Genomic DNA, 21,775 nt, shown 5'->3' with positions numbered 1-21,775 from the left:
GAGCCAGCTGTCCGATTCCTTGGCAGGCTCCCTGGAGTCAGGGAGCTTGCTGTCACTGAGCTGTTGACACGGGTCTGCAGCACAAAGATTGAACACGTGCTCTCTGGCAATCAAATTGTAAAGCTAGTAATAATCCTTCACTGCCTTTCACCCGACCATTCACTGCCTTGCAAAAGGAGTCCTAACAATCTATGTAGGACTTCTGGTGGAGCTTCAGGCTCTTCCTAAACTTCTGCTTGTACTTCTCTTGGGTGAGGCCATACTTCCTGACAAGGGTGTCCTTCATGGAGGGGATACATCATATTATCTCCCTTATTTAGAGCTAGTAGGGCATCCCTCCCCTTGATAGGGATGTGCTTCCAGAGGCTAACCCAACATTCCTCCTCAGGAATCCTATGCATCTGCAAAGCCACCTCATATGCTTTAAACTACTTGTTGATGTCATCCCCCACAACAAAGTCAGGTGCCAGACCTTAGGAATGTGGACCCTCTGGTCTACAGATGACACTGCAGGTATACTGCCACCAATATTGCCGGACTTTGACTGCCTAGCCTTGATGTCCAGTGCCTTAAGGTTACTATCTTGAGCCAACCGCTCTAAAGCAATTCTTTTTTTTGCCTCCATTGCCAATCTCTTTTCCTCCATGGTCAGTTTGTTTTCCTCGAAGGATAGTTTCAGCTGGGCCATCTGAAGCTTATACTTCCTTTCAGTCTTCCTGTCCGCCGGCTCCTCTGGGGACAAGGCTTGAGAAGACACACTGCTCTATACTCTGGCAGGGAGTTCCAACTAGGGGGTAAAGCGATCCCCCTCAGCTGAATGCCCCAGCTCAAGACTGGACTTGCTCCTCCACATTATTCTCTCCATCCTGGTCATCTGTTGTGACTGGCAACTGCTGGGCCTTTGCCTATGTCCTCAAATCCCTTTGAAGCTCCCCCTTCATGGTGCTCCTTTTAGGGGGCAGCACCCTTTCCTGGCAAACCTCCTTGAGCTTAGCCATAGTGTAGCTCTCCTGATTGAGGAGCTCAAATTCCATTTTTGCAGCTGAAGACCCTGGCACAAACAGTCAGGTAGAGTGAGGGTACATTTGGATAAAGAAACAAAACAGAAGGCCCATGAAGGAGAATTTAAACCCAAATTGGTCCTAGATATAGAATGGTAGTGTACACAGATTCACTGTATGGCATTGATCAAACACAAGTCCTAATCCTCACCAATATAAGAAATTGGGTTGTTGGTTGACTGTGGTGTGAGCCCTGGTCAAGCAGCAACCACAGTCCTTGTCAGGGTGAGGAACAATCCAACCCTAAATTAGCCTATGCGCAACCCTCTGGTAGCTTGGCACCAAGCAGTCAGGTTTAAAGGTTTTACTTGAAGTCCATTTATAAAGTATTTGTGCAAGACTTCAAACAGTAAACAAGTGAAAACACCACACAAAAAGGATCCCATGTCAGATTAGAAAAATAGAGTAGACTTTAATAAATAGAACAAGACCAAAATGACAAGAATCCAATCAGTAGAACCAGAGGTACACAATTTTAAAGATTTCTGTGAAAATAGCACCAAAAAGCACAAAGTGACAACTGTGGATATATAGAAGCACCGAACCGGTGTAAAGTCACAAGTTCAGGCTGACTGCAACGAGTGCAGCCCAGCTATAGGGACCCAGTTAGGCCCACTGAGCATATGGCTTGAATCCTAGTTTGGGTCGCATTGCGATGATTCGCGTCGAAGATGCATTGAGCAGCCAAAGCGATGTGTCTGTCCGGGTTGTGGTCAGGCTGCGATGTGAGGTTCTGTGTCACCGCTGAGGATCCCGTTGATGAGGGCTTACGATATGAAGTCCGGCGTCGAGGATGTGCACAGTCGTGGCAATGCGTTGGTTCCAGTGAGCTGCGATTCTTCAGTCACGACTCTATACATCACTTTTCAAAAATAGTTTAACCACAATATTTAAACATTTTACTCCAGCAAAGGGGCAGCCTCTCTTTGCCAAGCCCAGGGGTCAGTGGGCAGTCCTTCTTCACTCCTATCTTCAGTTTGGGGGAGTTCTGAGGTTCAGGTTGCCATATTTATGCCCAGAAAGTGCCCTGGGTGAATGATGTGGTCACAAGCCAATGGACTACCAGGTCCCCTCCCGCTGTGTGACAACTTTCCAGCTAAGTGTGGCATCTAGCAATCTCAGAGAACACTATTGTTCTCAATCTGAAGATGTCTGAGCCCTTCCGTTGATGTTAGGGGCTTGATAGCCCACCCTAAAGGTGTGTCTACATGTGGACTACATGCTCATGGAAAAACCAGTTTGGTCATTGGTCTCTACTCTCTTTTTCCGCTGCCAGCCTGTCTGCCTGAAGAAAGGGCAGCCCTACAGGAGTGTGATCACTGTGTGCCCACCAGAGGCGGTTTAGCCTTTGAAGCTTGCCTTTTGCGTTAACACCCTCAGTGGCACTCTGCCTTACATGCCCGGGGTACCATATACTAGGGACTTACTTACAAGTAAGTCAGTCTCTTCCAGTTGGGGTTAGCCAATTCGACATATACTTTGTAATGAGTTAGAACAGTGGCACTGAGGTCTTGATAGCAATCATCAGTGTACTCTCAGAGTAGAAAAACAGCAGCCAGCAGTTCAAATGGGGCAAAAGACGGGGGGGCGGGGCGGGGCTGCAAAAATCCAATTTCCTTACAGTGTCAGAGGAACCTGTGATCTGTCTGCATTTGTTTAACACAGCCTACTTCCCACCCATCTGGCAGAACTGCACGAAAATACTGTCCTTTGGTGTTAAGGGGGATTGAGAAAATGTAGTTAGTAGCTTAATGGCACTCCATGTGACTAGGAAACCTGGGTTTAAATTCCAGATTCCCTGCATGTCTAAATTGGGTGAACTATGTCAAATCAATCAACTTCAAGTGTCTACTTTACTTGCTAGTGAAATTTGAGAAAACTTTCAAGTAATTGAGTTCCAGATGGATCCTGTACAAAATACCACTTTCATATGCTTTAGTAGTTTGTATTGATTGCTCCACCGTCCATAAAAATAATATTGTCCATGATGTGAGGGACACCAGACAATTGGTTCACTTTGTTCGCTCATGGATTGTAAGGAGGTAGGATTAATACATGTTTTAAAGTTCATGCTAAGAAATTTACAATTCAAATAAATGTTGCTGCAGTCTTGTGTTCTAATGTACTAAATTGAAACACTCCCATATGTTTAAAGAAGCACTTCCTGCATTTTAAAATCTTTTTCATGTTCTTACATTTTGTTAGTTCTGTAATTTGCATTAGAAATATTTTGAATTCCTGCATGTTCTTTGGAACTTGGAGATGAGCCAGATCAGTTGCTCAACTGTCAGGGCCTTTTACGACGTGGGCAGTTTGGGCAATTGCACTGGGTACATCCTTCCAAGGAGTCTGGCTCCTGCTCGCCCTCCAAAAGCACCACCAGTGGACCATTGGACCAGCAGAGTGTCCAAGGATGGATGGGTGTTGCTTGTTCAATCACTTGACAGTGCCTCTTCTGTTTCGGGCCTCTGTGCTGAGGCTACTCTCCCGGTATGCAATACTTTACGACACTCGCAACAATCCCATTTTGCCTGATTTTAGGAATGGTCTCCCCTTCTTTTGCTCTTCCTTATTTGTCTGGTTCCTAACAACAGCATTTTGGATCAGTTGCTGTGGATTTGCATCTGAACTTGACTTCATGTTGCTCTTTAATTCTCTTTGTCTAGTAGTCGAGTTTCCCAGTTCAGAGATAAATATGGAGTGCCTGACACACACACTATAATGCTGCAGTACGGCCTTCTTGTTGCTGTGAGGCTACAGACAATTTGTGGGTACCTCACATCCTGACATTAGGTGTGACACTGTCGCCCACACCATCTGCTGTGCTTCATTCATTGTTTAACGTCTTGTGAAGGGTGAGAAGAGCCAGATGTTTTTGATTAACCTGTCTAAACTTGCAGAAGGTGATAATGCCACTTAGCTTAATGTTTCCCAGGTGTTTTAAACTGTTTAGAATCATTATCAAACGGTTGCTTGTCTCCAAGACAGACTGGGTAGATTTGGGGTGATGTCCTTGACACGATGCGCAAGAGCCACAATTTTCTATTGAATAAGGGCATAATGTTTCACCTGAATGTAACACTCCTAGAGGCAATCACATTTAGAGCATAGTGAATAAATAGTGTAATCTAAAAATAGAAAATAAATGCACTTATACAATTGTGGGGTATGGTTGCTCCTTGGATGAGTCTGTAAAATTGGCCTCTTGTCCTGAATATTTGTCCTGAATTACAGTCCTGTCCAGAATTTGCCCCCATGCCAGGTGGTCACCAAATCCACTGGTCAAGGGCGACACCACATCATGTAGCACAAGAGGAGTTCAAGTGTGATTACTGCCCCTGCCCCAGTTTTCTGGGCTTAAGTCATAGAGCGTATCCTACACGTTCAGAATCCAGCTCACCCAACTTCTCCATGGAAGGTGTACTTGTCTCATAGTAGCTGTAGAAGACGGAGCGAATAATAGAATAGTCTTGCGGGTGCCAAGGACTCAGTCCTGACCTTCTCTTTGGAACAAACATGGTTATATCAAAGTAATGTACATCTTTTGGTATCCTTTGTGTCCATTGATGTGAAACTCACTGAGGAGTTCCTTAGGAGAAAGTGCCTGAGAAGGAACGATCCTCTTCAGCCATAGACCTGCTAGTCCAGTTCCCTCAGTGACAGGAATGTACCTGTTCCCCATCTGATTGATAGTCCACAATGATCAAAGACCCTGAGCAGAGTGCTGTTATTGTTTGCCGAGAGGGAACCCAAAATTGCAAATAAGAGTGGCTGAGAAGTCCCTTGAGCTACTGGTTATATTCATTGTGTATGTCCTGAAGAAAGAGTTTCATTTCAAGGGACAGAGACAACAGAAATAACTACGAGTTATGTACAGTTCCTTATCTCTTGTTTGCAGAACTTCGATTATCATTGCCGATTTTACATGATTTGTATAATGTTGAAGTTAGACATAACATGTTCACAGAAGAACATTTGCTTGCTATTTTGTCCTAGCCTAGCATCGCGCCTGATTGAGATGAGCATAGGTGATTTGATGCGATTCCATGTTGTTTCCTTGACACAGCCGTACACAAAGGTCTGCACATCAGAGGCCATTGGCAGACCATATGAAAGTCACGTGCATAGCTTTTTTATTCATATCAGTCTCTTTATGTTTTGGCCAGTGCCTAAAGTCGTCATCTGATCAGAAATAATCACTGTTACTTTTCAAGAAAATAATTCAAAGTTGTGAACTGTGATGTTTTCCACTTGTTCTTTTTCACAGTGTGCTATGGCTGTTCGTCTTAACACTGGTCATCCTGGGCATTTTTCTTGGGCTGTCTGCCATCCCAATCTTCCCCGAAATGCTTTCGTGTGCATAGTAAGTAATAAATAATGTTTTTTCCTGTGGTTAAAACGTTACATTTAGAAAACTTTCAGAGTGTTTAGTTTATTGACGTGATGTTTTCTCCACCGGGATTTGCAGTAGAAAGGCTACTGAAGGCTGCCCAAACAGTGTGATGAAGTACACTAACATGCAAAAGGTGTGTTCTGATTAGTTCTCGTCAAATCTATTAATTCTACTGTAGTTTTTTGCCTTATTTATGCCTGTATTAAATACATTGGTATGCAACAACGTGGAGGATCCAAAGTAGAAGAATGAGCCCCTGTATTTTCACCGGAACGATAGAAAAACATTTTTCTTTTAAAAAAAGAACCCTCACCCACCAACCTATTTGGTGACATGCTTCATCATAAGGTTCCCAGCTGGGCTGCCGAGTGCAACCCAGCTTTGCTACAAGGCCTGGACTACAGCGGAGAGGTTTTTTTTTTTAGTGAAAGGGACAAGTGAAAATTAAAAGTACCTCCTGGGTGTCCAATCATTAACTTTTATTCCTGGGTCTCTGGAGAACGTTTAAAAATAAGGAACGGGACATGACTGAAGATAAAATTGGTCTTCTATTATCCCAATTACATGGTCTACATGTTTCAGTCTCAACAGAATTGTACTCAGGCTTTCGTCAGGACCAAAACAAAGTGAAAGAAAAGTGTGCACACACACTGAGGTGTGCAGTGGTACAGTTACAACACCGTACTTACGGTTTACCACTGAGCTGTTAGCTAATCTGGAACAATAAAACACAACACAGAATAAAAGACAATACAGAATGAAAACAGTATGAATACTGTCAGTAGAGAGGGGTGTGCTGGAGGGAATACAAGCACCCACTAAACTAGGTGAAGTTGTGTTTGTGGTTTAACATTAGTGTGAGGTCATTAAAAAGAGAAAAGATCCACATTACACCCAAACACACAGGCAGGCAAATGAACACGGTTAGTGCCATACTGCGCAAAAAAGCATGCCGGCGAGTGGACCGAGGTGTACTTATGAAGTGGCTGGGGCCTGAATTAGGCACAACTAGTTCTTGAGTGCGGGACAGTTAAGTCCTGTAAATGGTGTGGCTTGGTTTGGACGTTTGTGCCACTTGATTTTGCTGGCAAAAAACGATGTGCTAAAACTATATAAAGATGCCGGTTTTATGCGTTGTGCTAACGGCAATAGTAGAACAAATGACAGAAGCAAACGTTAATTCATTGAGTGAATGAGTCCAAAACCAGAATCATAAATGCTGTAATGCAATGTACCTTTAAGAAAATGAATACGCACTGCACATCTGGCAACTAATCAAATAATAGTAAATAAGTCCCACAAAGACCACAAACATCTGTCCCTCCCTGAGCAACCAGCAGATTGACCCTAAAGCTGTCTAAACACCCAGTGGCGTCACTAGGGGGGTGCAGGGGGTGCGGACCGCACCGGGTGACACCCTCACGGGGGGTGACACCAAAGGGCCGGTCCGGTCGGTGTGTCGCTGTCTGTGGTGCACTGCAACCGTCCATGCACAATGTTATTGAAAGCAGCAGTCCAGATTAGAAACCGAAACGCAACGACGACGCGCGCGGCACAACCTAACCTTGTTCTATTCACAGGAGGTGCCTGTGCGCAGCGCGCACTATCTCCTCCTCCGCCGCGTCTGCGCGCCTCGGCAGTGACGTCACGTCGTCACTAGAGGGGTTCCCGCATGCGCATTGCCCCCCCCCCCCCCTCCCCTCCAAGTGCGCGTGACTTGGCATCACGACGAGGAGGTGAGGAGGTCTCAGGTCGCCGTCGCCAGCCCACACTGCCACTATAATTTAATTTTCAAGCAAGCCGACCGAGGTAGTCCCCCAACCCCCCGTCTGCAACTCAGCAACTGAGGTGAGTGGCCAGGCCTACTATTGCCTATTCGCAATTCCAGTTTTCAGTTTTTTAACGTCTTTATTTCGAATATTCTTCATAAAAGACAAAATATTTACAAGCATACAATTAATAACAATATTACATGATCAATAACATTATATACAATATAAAAGCACTTAAGACCTCAATTAAATTAGATGTGTACATAAAGACGGAGAAGGAAAATTATTATTATAAAAATACAATTAAAAGATACAACGTCAATACTGGTCAGAGACACAATCTAGCAAAGTAACAAAATATATAAGATGTTCATAGCAAAGTGTTACAAACTATCTTTGATCTTAATAACCAAGCCCATCCAAGGAATTTAGCCATTCCGATTGAGAAACATTCAGAAGTATTAGTTCTTAAGATGAATAGGGCTTCTCTGCTCGACCTGGTCTTTAGTCTATGGCAAATAGGTTTTAGCCACTTATGTCGTGGTTCACGATAAGCATTACAAGCGAACAAAAAGTGACCTATTGTTTCTTTATGGGTTATACAACATGGACAAAATGGAGTCACCGGCTTCTGCCAACCACTGGTAAAGGACCGTAAAGGCAATGTACCAAGACGGAACTGGAAGTAAAGTTTCCTATCAGTGGTTTTAACTATTATATCCCAGAAACACTCTGTATGGGGGACTATTTTATATAGCAGAAACAAACCAGTCAAGTTCGGTTTCTCCGAAAGAGCAACGTATTCATCCTTGACCATAGACCAAAAGAGGGATTTAAAATCTTTCTTAGAAGGAAAGATATGGGAGCCCGGCTCAGACCACAACAGTAGGAGGCCCATTCCTGAAAGAGTGTTTCTAATAGACTTGAACCAGGGGATATCACCAGCCCCCTGCTGTGATCTAATATACTGAAGTTCTTGGGCGAACATGGCAAGTTCTGGTGTGGACCATATTCGTCTCCATAACGCCACCAACCTATACTGGGCTTGATGTTTGAATGAATAAAGCCCCATGTCCATCAATAATGGCAAAGTTGGTGTTGATGGCGGGAGACTAACTAAATTTCGGAGAAATTTGTTTTGTATCCTATCAAGGACATCCAGGTCTACACAGCCCCATATATCCGCCCCATATAATATGGCAGAACTAATTTTTGCACTATATATTTTGAGGGCGGGCAGCACCCTTTTGGTCATAGAGCTCCGCTGCTCCTTCACCAAACAACCGGATAAGCGCATTAGTTTCAAGCTAAGCGTTGTTATTTGCTCTTTCCAGCGTAATCTATAATCCATTGTGACACCGAGATAGGTCATAACTTCAACCTGTTCCAGGGTTGACCCGTTCATAGTGACATTGCCCCTCTGTGCTTTTTTCTTTGTGAAGACCATAAATTTGGTTTTATTAATGTTAATTTCTAAATCGTTCTCTTTGCAGAAATCCACAAATTTATCTATAGCAACCTGCAAACCCTTCTGAGTTTTGGCCAGTAAGAGTGTATCATCCGCAAATATTAAAAGGGGGAATTTACTCCCCCCCAACGATGGGGCGTCTGTAGGAATATCTGAGAGAAATTTAACCACTTGATTAATAAAGAGTATAAAAAGGGTAGGGGCCAGGACACAGCCCTGTCTCACTCCACGAGTCACCGGGAAGGTTTCAGTAACCTGGCCCTGACGACCCCACCTTACTCTAGCAAAGTTTCCCTCATGCATCCTGATGGTAAGTTCTAAGAGCGCAGGAGGAACACCCATCTTTCTCAGTGCAGCCCACATCTTTCCTCTAGGGACCAAATCAAACGCTGATTTGAGGTCCACAAATGCAGCGTAAATCCTGCCGCCTTGCAGAAACACAGTTTTCCAATAGATCATAACGAATCTTAAGATCTGGTCAACTGTGCTAATATAAGCCCTAAAACCAGCTTGTAATGGGGAAAGAATGTCAGCTTCGACCATCCAAGTGTCAATTTTTCCTAAAAGCATTCTAGCCACAATTTTTTGAAGGGCATCGATAAGACTAATTGGACGGTAATTTCCTGCATTAGTTTTGTCTCCTTTTTTATACACGGGAAGGATCTCTGCCCCTTTCCATGAATTTGGAATCTCCAACCCTCTGGCTATTGCATTTGCTAGGGTGGTTATATACGGAACCCAGTGCACCTGATCATACTTAAAAAGGTCCGCGGGGACACAGTCCATACCAGGAGCCTTACCGTTCTTAACCTGTTTAAGTGCAGCTACAGTATCCGATTCTGTAAAAACAACGTGGTCAAGTAAAGGCGCCGCAGTCTGAACACTGGCATCTTCCCAATATTGGGAGATCCGTACCGTGTCACTAAACTGCGTCGCGTAATGTATGACCCATTGTTCAGCAGACACGTGGTTAACAGGTGTTTTCGAGTCCCCAGTCCCACCCCACTTCACAACCTCCCAGAATTTTTGTTGGTTAGATGAGGTGCATGCTTGATATAAATCTAACCAACGCTGTTCATCCCAGTTGGTTTTTGCCACTTTAAGTGTTTTTTTATAGTTAACCCTAGCTAGCCTAATATCTATGGCTGACTTCAATTTAATGGCATCTATTAAGGTGCTATGTGCTAACCGACAAGATTTATCGTACCATTTGGTCCTAACTGGTACTAGACTATTTTTCCCTCCTTTTGTGGGTTCGTTAAAAAAAGTTTTTATCTTATTAAACAATGTCTCATGGATCATCCCTATTTCTTCCGGGGAGGTACCTTCATTAAGTATCGGTGCCATCAGATTAGTGGCTACTAAGACCTCCACCGCAATCCTTTCTAACACGGTAGGATTGTCTATAAGCCTAGTCCAGCATACTCTTCTACAGTCATTCGTGAGAACAGCCTCAGCTGTAACAGTAGTAGACACAGAATCCAATCTAAAACCCTCATTCAGTATTAGTTTAATTGCCAGAGGGTTATGGTCGCTTTCAGGTCTTTGGACTACTTCCATATCCTCTAGGATTTTCCAGAATTTTATCTTTATTAAGAAGTAGTCAATACGACTCGAATACTTGGAATTGTCAAAAGTGACCTTTCCCATTGGATCTGATTTAGTTCTACCGTTAGCTGCACGCAAATCCCATTCAAGACAAAGGCCTAGCCACTGCATTGCTGCCTCGGTAACCTTTTTGATGGGGGGGATAGATAATGGTGGAATATTCCAGATTTGATCGGATTCCCCATATCCTTCATTATCAAGATTAGGAAAGGGTTCAAAAGAACAATTAAAATCACCAGCCACCATTATACAATTATCGCAAGAAATTGTGTTTAATAAGCAGTCTAGATCACTGACTGCTCTCGCAGGCTTCCCACCAGGTAGCCCTCTTGCATATATATTAATCAAAGAAAAAACCTCTTTATTTTTACCCGACAGTTTCACGGCGAGAATATCACTACTTAAAGTAGGAATTTCTTCAATTGTAAGGGCTAGAGATTGCCTGATCCAAATAACCAAACCACCTGAGGGACGACCTTTTGGTCCTTTACAGGCTGGTTTATAATAATTAAGATAACCAACCCGAAAAATGGCAACAGTTGACCAACTTTCCTGAAACGTAATAACATCAAAAGAATCCACAAAAGAGCCCCAATCAGCTTCGGACATTTTCCCCGACAATCCCGCTATGTTCCATGACAGGACTGTAAGGATCTTATTTGTGTCTTTCAGCAGGTTGTTGGGTAGGTTAATAATCTCCTCCAGTGCTAGAGGACTATATATGGGATTCAAAGGTTTTACCCCAACTTCCTCCCCTTTGGGATTACCACTCAACCCTGTTGCCATCTCAGCCCTAAGAGATGGAACAGAGTTAGGGGAACTCGGTACAACTTCACTCCGCACTGGATTCAGCATTGGATTATCAAGTCAATCCACATCTTCCAAGCCGGTCAGCGGAGCAAACCGGTTTGTGAGTTGTGGATAAAACAAAGGATAAGCTGGAGTGTCTAAATGAAATCTCCCTCTTGGTCTGTCTCTTCTAGAATATTGGGGTGGGGTGTGGGGACCGCTTGTGCAAAAAGCGGGATAAAAATAATTCAGCAATAAAGTTTGCACATCCCCAACTCTACCAAATCTAGGTTCTCTGCCAATAAAATTAGCCACCCATGATTCTCTAAAATTAATCACCACACAGTCCCCTTCAAGATCTTTCTTGCCATAACCTATCCAATCCACCCTTCTAACATTAAGAATTTCAGAATACGTATTGGGTGGGAGCGGGCGATTTTTGTTAAGCCAAAATGTTACCTTATTGTGGAGGTCCATGTGTGTTTCTCTTTTGCCATCAACTAATGGAGCCACCCCGGTTAAAATGATGGTATAGGGCTGTGACTCCGGGGGGAGATTAACACAATGTTTCCTCGGGATAGGTTTAAAAAATGGCCGAGGATTATGTCCATGACTGCTGGGTGTTTTCTTAGGCTGGGGTAGCTTTGTGGCCTTCTGTCTAGGTGTAACGCCAGAGCTAACTGTCGTCTTAACGGCCGATACTGGGGTTGGTTTCGGAGATTTTAACAAATGAGATCCCGCCTTTATACTTGACGTCCCTGCTTTTTTTCTATTTATCGGATTGGATTTCGGTGGAGATTTCGGTGGTGGCGGAGCGATGGTAGTCACACCTTTAGGGATAGGACTGTCTAACTTTTTGTTTAATGATGCTATATTCTCTTTAAACAGCCTATCCAAAGAGTCCATTTTTTCATTCAGTAATCTTGTCCTTTCTAATAGCGGTAAAAGCAAGGACTTCATTAATAACTCTATCTTTGCCAGGAGTATACCTTCTACAATACTAACAGTGGTATTATGATCTTCGGGTTGACCCACCACGTTAGTGTTACGCAGCCGCGTAGAAGAATCAATAGTGCTTCCCACTCTCTCATTATGTTGAACTATGAAGGGAAAATCTAGCCTTTTGCGTTTCCCAGGATTCTGTGGGGGAGAAAGCTGTAAAATGGGGGGGGAGATCACATGCTCCTTACTAAGATTTAAATTAGGTGAGTCCGAGAGACCTGAATTCCCTCTAGACTGATCTAGCAAAATGGGAGTTCCACCGTTAAGCATGTTATCGTGGACAGTGATAAGTAAACTATCTTGACCCACCTCCGCCATTTCCCCTATTTGGGTCTCAGGAACAGTTAAAGGCACAGGATCTGAATTAGCAACATTGCTATCAGAATCTATAAGAGAGAGCGAAATAGGGGAAGCTGCCTCACTAATTTTCCCAAGAGAAGATCGCTTGCCTGTAATTATATCTAATGAAAGGCGTTTTTCGACTATAGCGATTTCTTTCTCCAGTATAGCTGTAGAGCGTTTAAAGAATTGGTCAATTGTACCCGTATAAATGCCATTAGAGGTAGAGACCTGGATCTGCCTCTTTTTTCCAGATCTTAGGGTCATCTTTAGATCAACAAATAACCAAGTCAATAACTCAATAAAACGTGTATATGGTAATCAGTAATAGATCTAGGCTATTATGCTAACAAAGGGAACACCCGCCTAACAATGGTTAAATGCAAAGATAAAATATGAACATTTACGTCAACAATGAAAAAGGACCATGTGTAGTTTGGGCGAAATGTTTTCAAATGTTAGGGAGGTGGCCCAGCCCAGCCGCTGCCAGCCCCTGACGGCCACAGACGGCCCGCCCTTTGCCCGGGCTTAGCCCCGGGCGCTCCCGCGCGCTCCCGCGCGGCGGGGACAGTGACTGGCTATAAGCTAGTACGTGGGCGGGACAGGCAGGGAGAGCGACCCAGGTGTTACGGGTCAGAACCTCACGCAGGGACTCCTGGAACACTGAGTCCCTGCGGGTCTGCTCGCAGCCCCGCGGTCCTGTACAAGCGCGCGCAACCACGCCAGCAGCCCAGCACAGACCAAGGGAGGCACAGTGGACAGCCCAACAGCAGCTTCAAGGGTCCAGCAAAAGTCCGGGGGTCCAAGGCGACGAAGCGGGACCCGCGAAGCGGGTCCGGCGAGGAGTAGCAACAGGGAAGAACCAAAGGTGAGTTTCCACGCTTTGAGAGCAGGTGTTAGTCCCAAAGAATACCTCTGACACAGCCCTTCTTAATGACTGATACGTGGGCGGGACAGGCAGGGAGAGCGACCCAGGTGTTACGGGTCAGAACCTCACGCAGGGACTCCTGGAACACTGAGTCCCTGCGGGTCTGCTCGCAGCCCCGCGGTCCTGTACAAGCGCGCGCAACCACGCCAGCAGCCCAGCACAGACCAAGGGAGGCACAGTGGACAGCCCAACAGCAGCTTCAAGGGTCCAGCAAAAGTCCGGGGGTCCAAGGCGACGAAGCGGGACCCGCGAAGCGGGTCCGGCGAGGAGTAGCAACAGGGAAGAACCAAAGGTGAGTTTCCACGCTTTGAGAGCAGGTGTTAGTCGCAATTCCATTATCATCAGTAAGGTTTCAGCTGACAACAGTGAACTGAGACGAGGGTGAAACTGAAAGCAGGTGCCTCTGGCGAGCAGCAGGGCACAGTGGCCGCCATTCACCAGCACCCTGCACTCAGCCTCACTGGATCCGGAGCAGAGGGGAAAAGTTATTGTTTCAGATGCGTCACGAGCCCGTGCAGAGAGAATGCTTGCAACGCAAGTTAAATGCTAGACTTTTCAGGGTAATAATTTAATTATTACCCTGAAAAGTCTAGCAGCATTATGATTTAACTTGCGTTGCAAGCATTCTCTCTGCACGGGCTCGTGACGCATCTCAAACAATAACTTTTCCCCTCTGCTCTAGATCCAGTGAGGCTGAGTGCAGGGTGCTGGTGAATGGCGGCCCCGCACCCCCCTAGTGACGCCACTGAAAAGACTCCTTGGTCCAGCCTGGTGGCGGGTTACACAGTTTGTATCCAATTCAACGCGGAGGGCCGAGGAAACCCCAGGTTTAACTGACGCCCCAGGTATGAGGGCAGTGAGATAAGCATCTAACACCACACACAATGTGTAACACTTAACTGTAACATCAAGCAGGTGCCCTTGGGCCATCGTGGTGGTGACGTAAAGACAATCTATAGAAGGCAAATCTGACATGATTGGACCCACAGGCCATTTTAGAAGAGAAGCAGTAGTGGTTTTTAGAAAAACTACGTGTGGTTCTTAACTTCAATTGATTGGATGTACCATCGGCTCACCGTGGAATTGAGATAAACACTATTTAAGAAGCGAGTCTTTTTTTTTTTTTTTTTTACATAAAATGCGTTTACGTAATACCAATGAACACAAATGTCGCCCAATAAACAGTTTATATAGAACAAGTGTGCACATAACATTACATTCACATGTACTACTTGAGGGTAACTCTCAAGACTCGTGCTATTCCAATACTTTGCTTCACTTAGGGAATCGCCGTTCAGTGACTGACGGACCCCATGTTGCATTCAGGTTTCGGTAGAAAGCAGCTGGCCCGACTTCTGCCTGGCCTATTTTTAATGAGATTTACACTCAATGCTGGATTTAACGCCTGGCGCGCCGTTTCTGTGAGACAAATGTCTATGTTTAGCACCGCAATTCATGATCCGTAACGTTAGGTGTGCGGAGAGGAGAGTAATGCCGTGGTGTGCCCTGACCAGAGTTTTCAGAGTGCATCCCAGGTTATTGCCACCACCCTGCCGCCCACACTCCTTGGGACAGCTACTTGTCAAGTCGAGTGCTTTAATACAAAAATTGTAGCCTTAGAGAATTGTCCATTTCTAAAGAGTGGCTTGCGCGAAACAAAATTGTAATCTCTGAATCGGGCCACCAGGTCTAGTGCAGGCAGGAGCTGGCTCTGAAAAGACGGCTAGGGGTGGGGTGGGCCCGGTGCTGCTGCATCTAATGCACGGTTGACGACTGTGCTCCCTGGTGGGTGCGCTGCGCGCTCGCAGCGCTTCACACGTGGGCCTGCGCTGAGCCCAAACTCTGCAGCTTCTCGTACCTTCAGTAGTATCCAGGTATTTTATTGTACTGGCAGTGAGACACCCAACGCGTTTCGAGAACAAAAAAACATATATATAACATAAACATATACATATATATATCAGACTCTCCGGTAACAACGCAGCTTATTGACAAAGGTATTAACAAGGAATTAAGTGGAGAACAGGGTCTAAAGGAGAAATATCGCATTTTGGAGAAATTAATGCGTCAAGAACAGGCTAAGTGGTGGGAGTCGAAATCTTTACAGCGGTATCAAGATGTGGGGAGGATACCCAGGGGGCTGAGAATAATGATTGCCCCAAGTTACGACACCCCAAACCCCCGAATGATGGCCGAATGGGCGGAAACGAATCTAGAGTCATCGCGTAAATTGGTCCAGATATTGGTGAAATATGCGGATATCGATCGTGGTGAGCTTCAAACAAAAATAGATGCCCTAGACGCCGAAATAAAAACTATTGGTGATTCCCAGCAAAGGACGAAGTTACACGAGGATATGGTGTCAAGACTCAGTAAGGAGGAGGAAAAAATCAAGCAAAGAAAGACTTTTAAATTTCGCAGAGACAAGGATGATTATGCAAGCGGCCAGATTTTTACATTTGCACGTAAATTCGATGCTTACAGGTCAGCAACAATAAATAAGCAGGGGCAAAGTTCAACCAGTAATCTAATGGTAGTCAACACTCCCTCAACATCGGACCTGGGTTCCGCAGTAGAAAGTGGATCAGACACGGAGGGTAGAGCAAACTGTGCAATTAAACCTACATTGGGGGCAGAACTGGATTATCTAAGGAGAAGCAGAAAGGAAACGCTGCGCCCCCGAAACCAACCGGCAAAAAACGAAGAACTGAGAGCCGAAAACAACGGAGGAAAGCAGCCCGAGAACGCCGCCAACAGGCGCCAAACTCGGGGACGATGTCGGGGTGGATGGAGGAAGAAATAAAGATAAAAAGTTCAACGAAGACCCCACCCGGGGAACCTCAGACCATGACCATAATCAACTTGGCCCAGATAGATCTGACACGGGCAGAGGAACAATTGCTCTATTTGGGTCTCTCATTCTGTCCTGAGTCGAATTTTGATTATCCTCAGACTCGGGCTGATATTTACAAATTCATCCGTAAATTAAAGCTAAAAAAGTTCCATGCTTTACACCCCCAAATATCCGGAACAGAAATCGGGGTTATCCCCAATAATGACAATAATAGCATGTCTGATTTAATGGTTGCTGACCTTGACACACTAAGAACAATACAGGAATTGGCACAAGAGGCTAACAGTAACATGAATGAATTTGATGAAGGTTGTATGGAAACGAACAATGAAACCAGGCAATCACCAGGAATGGGTACTGGGTCTAAACCGGACACACCCTTTAAAAGACAATCAAAATTCACTCCCATTATGCCAAGAGATTCTGTGGATGTTTTTAACGAGCAGGTTGTGGCACAGGTGAAAAAACTGCATTTGAATATTAACAAGACCAAAAGAAAAATAACAAATCATGAGAGAAAATACAATCAACTTATCGAGAAATTGAAGAAGGAGAGCCAGGTCGTTATTAGGAATTCTGATAAAGGAGGGAACATTGTGTTATGGCCATTAAAGCAATATCTGGAGGAAGCCTATTCTCAGTTAAATGACACTAAATGTTATCAAAGGAGCACTCCAACCAAATATAAATCTGTGCAGAATCTTCTTTTCTCTAAATTACTAGCATGGAAGAGCATGGGTCTATTGAACATGGAGGAGTACAAGTATTTGAAGAAAGAGTATCCCATAACGCCGTCATTGTATTTTATCCCAAAAATACATAAGAACATCAACAAACCACCAGGAAGGCCCATAATATCGGCCTGTGATGGACTTTTGGAAAATGTGTCTCGGTATATTGACTACTTTTTACAGGATCACGTTAAAAATTTAAAGTCATTTGTACAAGACACCAGTGATTTTATTAGAAAAGTAGCTGATATAAAATGGCAAAAGGGTTGGTACTTAATAGCTCTTGACGTTTCCTCCCTATACACGTGCATAAAAAACACAGACGGTCTTAAAGCCGTGGAATACTTTTTAGCCAATAGACCTCTTAAATTTGCACGACACAATACAATGTTGTTGGACATGCTGGTATTTTGTTTGGAAAATAACCTATTCATGTTTAAAAATCAAATGTTTCAACAAATACAGGGTGTAGCCATGGGGACCATCTTTTCCCCCAGTTATGCCTGTTTATTCATGGGGTGGTGGGAGGAGCTGGTCCTCATGAGAAAGCATGAATTTGTATTTATGAATAATGTCGTCTCTTGGCTTAGATTCATAGATGATTTGTTTGTTATATGGAGTGGATCGGAGAATGAGGCACATGAATTTGTGGCATCTTTGAATAATAACGATGTGAATTTGCAATTTACCTCCAATGTTAGCAAGACAAATATAACCTTTTTGGACGTACAAATCAACATAGTAAATGACAACATGACTACATCCCTATATCGCAAGGATACGGCAGGGAACACTATGTTGCATGCATCCAGTGCACACCCTCCACATCTAATACAAAGCATCCCATACGGAGAAATGCTGCGTATTCGTAGGGTCTGTAGTGAGGATCACGACTTGCAAGAGAAACAGCTAGAAAGTAAAAAGCGATTCCTAGAAAGAGGATACAGGAGTGTATCTATTGACAATGCTATAGTCAAATCTAGGAAACGCTCCAGACAAGATTTACTTAAGGTAGATAGCAAATCACAGATAGCGAGCAGAAGTAAAGGGGAGACGGATAAGGAACCAACTAGATTGATACTAACTTACTCCAGGCAGGAACAACAGCTGCGAACCATTATTAGAAGGAATTGGCCTATAGTCCGGGATGACCCAGTAATTGGAGCAACGCTCCCTAAGCATCCGGCTATAACTTACAGAAAATCATTTTCAATGGCCAATGCTCTGGTTCGGAAAAACCCTGAAGAGCAACAGCAGACAGGATGGTTAGTGGCCAGGAATGGTTTCTTCAAATGCTCTAGCTGTAAAGCATGTCAGTATGGCATAAATAAAACCTCAGACAACACTGCGTTCAGTAGCAAAGCCTTTGATATAAAACAACATTTGACATGTCGGACGGAATTTGCAATCTATGTTTTGCAATGTAGCTGCAATCTATCATATATAGGCAGCACTAAGTTATCTGTCCACAAACGCATTCTGCAACACACAAGGGCCATCGTTAACAATGACCCAAGTTACCCGGTAGCGAGGCACTTTAAATCGCATCATGATAGTTATCTTAAATATCTGAAATATTTTGTCATTGATGCTATCCCTCCTCTAAAAAGAGGAGGTGATCGGGAACACAAACTAAGGCGCCTTGAAACAAAATACATTTTAGAAATGGATACAAAGCAGCCGGGGGGCCTCAACACCAGTGAGGATTTGCACACTTATTTAGATTAAGAATGATATCATTGGCATCATCTATAACAAACATAACAAACATATACATTATATACCCATGGTTTTTAATCAAACGTTTACTGAGTTTTGTGACCTTTTATCATCTATGTATTTTCTTCCTTTTATGCTGCTTTTATATTGTAAAGTTAGAAAGATTTTATGGAGTAGATTTTAGTAATTGAATTGTATTTCTTAACATTTTATGTATTTAATATTTATATACATATTTATATTAATTTTAAAGTACAATAGTGGGAATCAATTGCTCTAAAATACATCCATAAACTCCTTTTTTTGAACCCTGGACTGTACACTTGTACTTCAAACACCCTTCATTACCTCCTAAAAATTCAATTGTGTAAAAGAAATTAATCGTAGATAGATGAGGTAAAGGTAATATGACAATATTTCATTAAATATAGCACGGGCACTTTATAACATTAGAAAAAGAAGGGTAAAATATAGCTGTTTGTAATATGGGGGATTTTTTTATAATTTATTAATTTTCTCACATTTTAGGCACTTGAATAAGTGGTCCATTCGACATAATAAGCATTAGGCTATACCGGTCCTCTATTGCATTTAAGCAAACTATTCTGAAAAAATATTCAACATTTATAATGGGACTGGCAAATGTCTTACAATACATAATTCAGGAACTAAGCATTTATGCAAACTATTAAATTCCGATTATGTTTTTTGGTATATACATGTGCTGTACAATAGTGTGTTGCTAACTTAGTATTATCTGTATTTATATATTTATATTATATGACTGTTAGCTACATAACTTGTTCAAGCATTTATGCCATTATTATTCAAGCTTTCGTAAGCATCATGCAAATCATGTCTTTTATGTCTATGAATTGTTTGATTGGACACTGTCACTTTAAATAGGTTGAGCACACGAAGTAATGCTGTCATGTGATCAAGGCAGGGAGCTGTCGAAACGCGTCATGGCGACATGCTAAAGAAATAAAATAGAAAACCAGCACTTATCTTGGGTCCACGCTCGTTTGTTGTTTGGAGAAACTTGGTGAGACGAGACTGTTTCATATATATATATATATTCACTGAAAAAACCATAGGTTTCACACATGTTATAGTTAGCTGGACATTTTATTGATAAAAAACCAATGAAATTCCCCCGTTATAGTTAGTGCAGGCAACTATAACTCACGCGACCGCAATCCTCTGCTGATGCTAATACTGTATTTAGACACTTATTTGCCCATGTCTTCTTCCATTAAATTTTAGCTATACATATATTACAAATATTTTTTTTTCATAAAGACACATATGTCATCAGCAGAAGATTTTTTATCAATAAAATGTCCAGCTAACTATAACATGTGTGAAACCTATGGTTTTTTCAGTGAATTTGCAAGGTTTTTTAAATGCTAATTCCTAACTATAACGTGTATGAAACCTATGGTTTTTTCAGTGAATTTGTACGGTTTTTTAAATGCCAAGTTACTTTACGCCATTCGTGGCGTGCGCGCCCAGTTAACGCACGTACGGTAAGCGGAATCGCCGATTTTCCGAAAAAAAAAAATTTTTTTTTTTGGGCTTGGGGGTTGTTTGGGGACCCCTATATCAATGCTGGGTGGTTAGGATCTCAAGAAACTGCCTCTTTAGACATTTTTTGGCATCGTTTTTGCTGCCCAACTCAGAGAGCGAGAGAGAAAATGGCGGCCGCCGCTTCCTGGTTTCGACCGATTCGAATGTTTACTAAGATCTAACAGCCAATCAAAATCGCGCTCGCGCACGCCACCGTACGCGTACGGTAAGCGCACCGTAAGCGCACCGTAAGCTGGCTCAGATATATATATTGATTTAAAGGCTATTTTCTCTGAATCTACAGATTTACACCAAACCTACAAAAGGCACTTCCTTGACCTGAGGACTACCTCTCTGCCAAATTTCAAGTAATTCTGTTCAGCCGTTCGGGCTGTAGCTGTGTCTAAAGGTCCTATGGAAAAATGCATGGGAAAAACGCGTTTTGGGACCCCCCTTTTATCTCAGCCCCCGCTTGACGAATCCCCCCGAGACTTTCAGGGTAGGAGCGGAGCGTAGCGCCCCACCTATTTTGAAAAATTCGCGAGGATTCGTCGACCGGCGCCAAAGTTATTCAAAATAGAATGTTGCGGATTTCCTATGGAAACGTGGTCCTAACTATAACTACCTACTGGCGACCACCAGTAGGTAATATATATATATATATATATATATATATATATATATAGATAGATATGTATATATATATATATATCTCGAAACAATTTAATTATTTTCACTTTAATTTCTATTGGGTGCTATTTTACTGCCCTACTTCTGTTCTTTTCAATGGGAGCATTTGGGAAATCATCTCGAAATTCCATGACTTGGCCTTCGGCCGTGTTCCTCAATACAGGGACAGAACTCCTCAGTGACTTGCAATATCCCTACATTGTGTGATGGGGTGTGCTGTCCCATATATTCTTCCGTTGTAGTCGTATGTTGATGCAGTGGATGTAATATAATTGCCTTACTTCACATTGGAGGTGCACCAAGTCAGACACATAGGCTGATTTTGAAGATGAAGTCAGTCCCCTCCCTACCTTTCAGCTAGAGAAATGTGTCTAATGTAAGGGGAACTCATTTGGCAGCCATTTGCGCTTTGAGAAACTCCAGGCCTGGAACAGCATGTCTGAGCCTTTTGTGGCCTATATTCTAAAAGGATTTCTCTTTCCACGTTATCTGCCTCTGCTCCTAGTTTAAGCAGTCACTGGCTTAACAAGTCGTGGAAAGGAATATTATACAGACATTCAGACTAGAGCTGTGTCCAGGCACCTTCCATGGACAGTGTTATATTCATTTGTGACGTCTCAGAAGTGCGCAGGCACATTGGGCAAGCTCGCTCTCTGAACTCCAATGACATCACAGGGTTGACCCTTTGTCCCACCCTTACCCCTGTAAAAGCTTCTTATTTGCTACTGAGGGGCGTAGGGACAGAGTAGGAAATACAGAGAATTATGTTTTTTAAAAATCTGTTAGTGCCGCTACCGTCAAGAACCCTGAGACCTAAAAAAATAAAAAAAAGACATAAAAACTTCAAGAACC

General features: G+C 43.3%; 1 protein-coding gene across 2 annotated transcripts in view; it reads left to right on the top strand.

The window, feature by feature from the left end:
- The window catches only part of SLC18B1 (solute carrier family 18 member B1), a 671,163-nt gene that overhangs the window by 424,982 nt on the left and 224,406 nt on the right, over positions 1 to 21,775 (top strand). For both annotated transcript variants that reach the window (XM_085611645.1, XM_085611646.1), the window contains exon 10: positions 5,329 to 5,424. In XM_085611645.1, the coding sequence (XP_085467771.1) occupies positions 5,329 to 5,424 (96 nt within the window). The remainder of the gene's footprint in view (positions 1 to 5,328; positions 5,425 to 21,775) is intronic.

This window comes from Triturus cristatus, chromosome 6, assembly GCF_964204655.1.
Source record: "Triturus cristatus chromosome 6, aTriCri1.1, whole genome shotgun sequence".
NCBI lineage: Eukaryota > Metazoa > Chordata > Amphibia > Caudata > Salamandridae > Triturus > Triturus cristatus.
The sequence above is the reverse complement of the archived record's forward strand: the minus strand, read 5'-3'. Positions and strand labels throughout refer to the sequence as shown.